The 7,984-nt window shown below is 29.0% G+C and overlaps 1 protein-coding gene across 1 annotated transcript in view; it reads right to left on the bottom strand.

The window, feature by feature from the left end:
• Nucleotides 3,132–7,984, bottom strand: part of LOC109820864 (mitotic spindle checkpoint protein MAD2-like) — a 7,233-nt gene continuing 2,380 nt past the window's right edge. Inside the window, exons 2-4 of the mRNA XM_020387059.1 lie at nucleotides 7,925–7,982; nucleotides 3,527–3,667; nucleotides 3,132–3,431 (exon numbers count right to left, since the gene is read on the bottom strand). Coding sequence (XP_020242648.1) covers nucleotides 3,375–3,431; nucleotides 3,527–3,667; nucleotides 7,925–7,982 — 256 coding nt within the window. The 3' untranslated portion in view covers nucleotides 3,132–3,374. The remainder of the gene's footprint in view (nucleotides 3,432–3,526; nucleotides 3,668–7,924; nucleotides 7,983–7,984) is intronic.

The following is a 7,984-nucleotide window of genomic DNA, read 5'->3' as shown; positions in this document are numbered from 1 at the left end:
TTTTTTTTTGGAAAAAAGTAGTTCCTTTTTTTTTTGAGAAGAGAAGAGAAAGGAAAAACCTAATTAAAACAATTCCTACTTTTTTTTAAGTTCGCTTTTTTTTAGATAAAAGAAAGGAAAATTATCCCAGGGGAGCCAAAAAAAAAATTTTTTAAGGAAAGAAAAAAAAATTTTAGTTTTTTTTTTTAAGGAAAGAGAATTAGTTTTTTTTTATATGAGAAGATAAAGAAAAAGAAAAATCCTAACTAAAACAAATCAAATCAATCACTTTTCAATCAACTCTAATTCTAAGGTTTAGCCTAACTCAACTAGACCAGCTCCTAACCAAAAACTCCTACAGTGAAAAGATGAAAGTTTTACCCAGGTAGTTAGCCAGATAAGGATAGTACTAGAGGGTGATCAGTGATCAATTAAGTACCTCGTTCCTTGCGGAGCGCATTACGCAACCCCTAAACCTTGCCTTAGACACCAACTAATCTGAGAAAACTTAAACCGGTTCACTTAAGGATTTCTTGTTCCTTATTGAGCTCGAATCTTTAGGGGCCAACGTCTAATGAGTTTTATTAGGCTCGGGTTGTGTAGTGAGGAATTAGTGATTTTGGGCTAAGGAAAGGGTGATGAAATCCCCACCTTATCTTGATTATGGGATTTTGCCCTTAAAAATATTTTCAAGTGTGTGCCAAACCAAGATGCTCAAATCACTTTGGTGAATTCCTACTAATTATATGAAATGCAACCCTAGAAATTAAAAGCGACTAAAAAGGATGATAAAAGAAAATCTTTTTTTTTTAATTAGGGTTAACAATCAAACAAAAGAGAATGGGGAATATTGTTTGAATTTATTATCTTGTTAGTATTTATTAAAGTGGAGGGTGGATTTTATTATGGTCAACAAAAATAAAATCTTTTTGTTTTTTTTTTAATCCTAATTGTCTCTAATTGTGAGAAACTAACAAAAGGTGTGGAATTGAAAATATTAGAAAGAAGACTTACCACAAGCGAATCTCCAATTCCTCAATCTCCAATTCTTTGGTCTTTAATCTCCAAGTAGTTCTTTCACAAAAACGCAAAAGTTAAAGAACCAAAATAATAAAATCCTATTTTAGCACCTTCCCCGGCAACGGCGCCAAAAACTTGATACGGCATAATTATGTACCAAAATTGCAAGTGCACAATTTATCAAGTTATAGTATAAAAAGATATCGATCCCACGAAGAAGGTGATTTTAAGAGATTATTAAACTTGGTTCTTATATTTTGTGCGTGACAATTAGGAATAAAGAATAAGTGTGATTGTATGAGTGGTTGTTTTGATTTATATGCAAGAGGTAATAAATTGAATTTTAGAGGAGAGAAGGAAGAATTAAAGAATAAATGAAATCATAAGGCAAGAAATATGAATTAATAAAATCAAGAAATAAAACCAAAAATGAAAAGAAAATTTAAGAAAGTTAAGATGAAGGATTCAAAAGAGGTAAGAAATCTAGAATATAATCCACTAACCAATTTCAATTACAAAATATAAACTATTCTCTTTTTATCATATTTCAACTTAGATTTATTAAGCATAGATTATCAAACCATTTAAGGAAAGTGTAACCTATCAAATTATCATCTAAGCTAAAATTACTATTCATGATAAGAACAACAACATGATAATAATCCTAGAATTCATAAGCATAACCTATCAAACCATTTAAGATAAGCATAGATTATCAAATTCTTCTTCTACCGATTAGTTCTCTAGTTGATTATCCTAAACATGAACATTTTAAGTACAAGAGAATAATTCATACAATATAAAAGAAATTAGACTAGTTTCATACAATTCTAAGATTCTTACAAGAATTAAATTCACATCTTAAGAAATAAAAACAAGAAAAAGAAGACTAATTACAAAATTAAAAAGAAAAGAAAAATCTAAACTATGAACAAGAAATAAATCTAATTACAAAGAAAATAAAAATCTAAACTACAAAATAAATTGCAGAAATTAAATGCAAGAAAAATAAATCTACTCTATAAATTAAAGTGCAAAAAGAAAATAAAAAAGACAAGAAAGTAAATCTATACTACAAGCATGAATTTAAATCTAACTAATAAGCAATAATAAAGAAATTACAAAAAAGAAATAAAAGAGAAAAGAAATGCAAACATTTAAATTGCTCTTCATCTCCATCCTCATCATTCAACAAGAGGAGAAAGAACAAATTTAAAGAGGAAAAAAATTATTTTTATTAATTACAACTAAAGTTATAATTTTTGGAAGGCCTTCTCAATTAAGAGTAGCCCTCCTCTCCAAAAGGAGTTTACAAAATTTTCACACTCTCTAACCCCTCACCCTCTACCCCTATTTATAGTAATCTTCAATGAATATGAGCCATTGGATTTGTCTTGAGCCCCAAGAAACAATCTTCACCTTTGAATTTATTTTTTGTTCTTCTCTAGCCCAAATATAGGAGGTCCAATTGATTTTCATTTACAAATCCGGTCCACTGCAGCAAATCAGGCCCATTCATTTTCTTGTGATTCAAAGTTGCATCAATGTCCGGCCTAATGCAGCAAAGAAAGAATCCGGCCCATTTGGTTTTTGATTTTTTTTTTTTAACTCTGCAGCAAGTAAACATATGTCCGGTCTTCAAAATCAATTCCGGCCCATTGTTGTTTTCACAATCAAGTCCGGTTTCAATTGCAGCAAATTTCATTTTTCATTTTTTTTTTTTTGCTTTTGAGTCCGGCCCATCCAATGCAATCTGCAGCAACATTTGATTTGCAAACATCCGGCCCACTTTTGTATTAATTCCCAAGTCACCAAGTCCATGTGATTCAATCAATTCTCCGGCCCAACTACATGCTTTTCTTGTGAAAATCCAATGCAACAATTAATTCATGAGAAGGTCCGGCCACATGGAGATCTGCAGCACTCAAGTCCTTGAGAAACAAATGCAAACATTTAGTGATGGAGGATTATTCTTATTATTATTTTTTTCTTCTTTGGGCCATCATTTGCTTGATGGGCTTTCAATATAGGCTTCTAAAATGCTGCAAAATAGAGAAGAGAGATTTTGAGGGGTTTTTACATTTAATAATACTAGTATGGTGCACGTGCGATGCACGTGTATTAAGTTTCATGTTTATATGTAGCCCCAAAGTTCTTATTGATAATGAATGAAAAATAAATTGTGGTGCAAGAGGAGAAGGAGAAAGTAGATTTAGCAAGTGTGAAGAGGCGAACTGTTATGACTTTCCTATAGAAGGCTATGGAGAAGTTACAATATTAGAAACAAAATACATGTAGAATAAACTTTTTGTTCATCACACCTCCACACTCAATGTGAATGAACAATTCACAGAATACCACCTCACAAAAGTATTCTACTTCTCGTCCCACTCGCCGTTCTTATACGAAATCAACGTATCCACTATGTGTATCTGAACAACAAAAACGCGAAGGAAGAAGTTACGATATTAGAAACAAAATACATGTAGAATAAGTCAATACATACTAACTCGAAGAGAAGCTATACCTTGGGGTCAAATGAATGTAGCTTAACCATCTGTGGATTTTGGATCAATTTGGCGTCACTCTCAATCCAGGTAAATGGGACTGCAACATCTTTGTCGGTGTAGGCTAACACGTCGAAGACACATTCAAATGCAAAGCAAATCTAAACCAAAAAAAAAATTGGGGGGAAAAAGTGTTTCAAAAAAAGATTAAAGCTGTTTACATGGTTCATCAAGGCAAGGCAAGTAAGTGAGGCAAGAAACAATATGGCGCATGATTGCTTGTATCTCCCTCATGATTTCCTTATCACTCTTTTCTCAGCTAACCCTTAAATAGTTTTTTTTCTTTCTTAGTATGAATTTTTGCAAATAAGAAATTATAAATTTGTAGCTCTTTCATCTCTAGATGAAGGAATGTTTTTTTCTTTTCAATTTTGTTTCATTAGTTAAGTAAAGCATGCATATGTAATTTTAGGGTATCTAGTGGCCTAACTTAAAATTTTCTCTGTGCTTTATAGATTTTAAGTAAAGCATGCATATGTAATTTTAGGGTATCTAGTGGCCTAACTTAAAATTTTCTCTGTGCTTTATAGATTTTTTCATATTTAGTCTACTGATGTCAATTTAGTTTGGAACTTAAAAATAAATGCTTTGAAAATAAGGGGTTAGAGATAAATGTATTTTCTTCTTTTTAAATCGAACCCTTGACGAACCATTTATTTTTACTTTTCTATTTTGTTTCATTATATAAAACATGCACATATAAAGCTAATAACATGTGTTAAAAAAATTTCTTTGCTGCTAACGTGGGTTGATAAATTAAAAGTGATAGCCTAATTTTTTCTCAATGTAGATCTAGATCAATAATTAGGTAATGAGAGGATAATTAGGTAATGAGAGGACAAATATGAGAGGTTTTTTCACTTATATCTATTCATACCATAAGTTAAGTTCGTGGTCACATTGGCACGATACCAAGTCAAGAATACTCTTATTACTAAATTGGCTATCACTTTTATTTTGAGCAATGATTTCAGGGATTGTAGTAAACAACGTTGTCATATAATAGAAAAATTATATGACCAATTCATATGATCAATGATTTCAGTGATAGCCTAATAGAAAATTTTATTTTGAGCAATGATTTAATGAATTTCACTAACAACATTATAAAATAAGAAGCTAAAACTGATGACCAATTCACCAATTTAAATCATTCTTTCTCATTCAAATCAATAGCAAAAGTCAATCTTAAACAACAAATCTAATTAAAATCTAATTCTAAACATAGATTAAAACAGATACTAATAAGACGAATAGATCTTGGACATTGAAAGGGGAATGGAAACTACCTTTCTATTTCTCTGCTCCATTTCTCTTAGGTCATGGCCATACCACCATCTCCTCTACCCCAGGCTCTCTTCCCCTCCTCTATTCCTCATCAACTATCTTTATACCTTCATCTCGTTGTTCATCTCCTCTAGTCGAGATCATCATGAACCAATGAATAGGATTTCTAATTCAGAAATCGATTGTCTCACATGTCATCTACCTTCTAATCATGATGCCCATTATTTAAGTATTGTGTGAAGAAAGCTTATTTGATATTGGAAATTTTTATAGAGCAAGAGGGCTCTTGATTTCATAACTTGTTTTCCATTAATTCTTAATGAAAAGCACCCACTAACATTGGTCATTAATTCTCATAAAGAAAAAACAATCAATACTTCTAGCATTAATTCATAAAATGTTAATGATGATTAATGACAATGAATTTGGTAAGTGGTTTTTTTATCTACATTTAATATCTAAATTTTAGTATGACTTAGTTATATTTAACTATATTAAATAAATAATAGTTAAATTTTAATTGTATTTGTTTCGATAATAATACTAACATTTTCATGAAGAATAGAACTTTGTTTGAGAAATTTGGTGAAATTTAATGCTAATTATATTTTTATTGAGGAGATGAATAAGTGCAAAGATGAAGTTAATGGCAATAAGTGACAATTAAGAACCAGAATGTGAGAAGTTGTGTATGAGTTGAAAAACTTGTATTTAACGTCGTCCCCACTCAAGATAACTGCTCACCCTTAATAGGCAATGGCAGCCATGAAAACTCCCACGTATACATATATCTAAGTATACTAAATGTCATATGCATTTAATTAATAATTACATAAGGCTATGTTTTTGAGAAACATATGTACTTTCATATGTACATAATAACGTTATTTTCTTGTATGGTTTCATGACCAAAAGAAAGTTTATGTAATTAAATCCTAGAATTACGTATTTTTGGTTTATTAATAATAACGTTCCATCTCTTGCATGGTTTATTAATAAAAACATTATTAATATAACTATGTATATTTATGTAATACATAATTATGTTCCATAAATAAATTGTAACATAATTATGGTTATAAATAAATAGAAGAACAGCAAGCGTTAACTATAAATAAATTGTAACATAATTATGCATTTAATGGTATATTTATTCATATAAAATAGATAATGAGGATATAAAATTGTAATAAAAATATGATTATCACTCACTATCGATGATTCCTCAGCTACTTTTTCTTCTTCCTCCTCATTCGAAACTAGGCGAAGGTGCAAGTTAGCAATGTACAGATCGCCCGCTAACGTGCACCATCAGACTGCCAAATTAAGAAGAAGTATATGATTAAATAGAAACAATTTTGTGAAATAAGATATTTTAATAAAATAACGTGGCATAAATTTTTATAATCGTGAAATAAAAATTTAAATAAAAACAACTTGATTTCTTTTAAATGATATCTCTAAACTTTCTGATAGTTTCTCCATACATAACTCATTGTAATTTTTTACCCTATAAATATTATTAACATTAGATATGAATATTTATACATTATAATCAATTAATGCTAACCTATTATATTATTGTCTTTTATTAGTTTTATGTAATTTAATATTCTATCAATTAATATTATTAGTAAATTATATGCAATTCTTTAAATTTATACAGTAACATTAATTTTTAATCTACCATATATTTTTCTTAAATTTTTATTCCTTAACCGGATACTTTTAATCTATTATAATTGTTATTTTTTACCAGCATCAACCTACACTGCTTTTAGATGCTGAAAAGGGATGATAAACTTTAAATTGAAAGTTAAATTTTTATATCTTAATACAATAATATCAATCATTTACTTTTTTTTCTTTGCCAAATTTTAGGCTTTTTTGATTTTAAACTTTTGAGGGTGTGTTTTGAAATTTTATAAACTTTGATAGTATTTTTTAAAAATTTTAAATTTTAAGTTAGGTGCTTGTAATTTTTATGTTTCATGTGTTTATGGTAAGTTTTCAAATGTTAGGATGTTTCTTACAACTCTAGAATTTTGAGGGTGTTTTTTACAAGTACTAAAACTTTGAATTGTTTTTAAAAAAATTTAAATTTTTAGCGAGCTACTGATAATTTTTATATTTGATGCGTACCTGTTATAAGTTTTGAAATTTTGGGATTTTTGTGATTTTTAATTTTTGAGGGAGGTTTGGTAATTTTTATAACTTTGAGGTTATTTTTTACAAATTTTAAACTTAGTAATCCTTGGAATCAATCTATGTTGTTTGTAAGTTTTGAAATCTCTAAATTTTAGGGTGTTTTTTTGCAATTTAAACTTTTGATGTTGTTTTTTACAATTTTTAAAATATTGAGGGTGTTAATTGTAAATTTTAAATTTTTCAGGGGCTGTTGTTAATTTTTAGATTTTATGTTTTTTGTTTTAAGTTTTGAAAAGACTGGGTGTTTTGTGTAATTTTAAACTTTTGAGGGAATTTTGTGTAATATTTTTGATTTTTTGTAATACTTCATGTATTATAATACATATTTGTCTTCTAAATAGCCCGCAGGCTATATATCATATCACTATATATATATATAAATTTATATTATATATTCATGGATTTTTTGTAATACTTCATGTGATTATTAATTATTTATCTGTAATAGCCCAGCTATATATATATATATACTATATATATATATATATATAAATATATATATACTATTATATATATATTATATATATATTATATTATATATATATATATAGTATATATATATAATATATAATACTAACTAATAATATCTCGATATCGGTGATTTTTTCCGACCTGTCACCATGGCGGTAATTCTTTTCATCTCCTCCCAACAGTATTAAAGGAGAGGAAAAGGGGAGAAATTAGGGTTAAAAAAAGAAGAAGAAGAAGAGGAAGGAGACAGTGAAAGGGAAAGGAAAAGAGAGGATTCCATTTATAAAATTCAAGTTAACCGAAAGGTATAAACCCTTCCCTTTGTTGATTTCTTGATTTTATGAGATTTATGTATTGATTTCTTAAGGAAAAAAATGAGAAAGAGAACTTACCTGACCACCGACGGGGGGTCGGCGGCGACCCCAGGGGGCCTCGCTTCGGGTGGCCGCTCT

This window comes from Asparagus officinalis, chromosome 8 (genome assembly GCF_001876935.1).
Source record: "Asparagus officinalis chromosome 8, Aspof.V1, whole genome shotgun sequence".
Taxonomy (NCBI): Eukaryota; Viridiplantae; Streptophyta; class Magnoliopsida; order Asparagales; family Asparagaceae; genus Asparagus; species Asparagus officinalis.
Note: the sequence above shows the minus strand (reverse complement) of the source record. Positions and strands in the feature narration are given on the sequence as shown.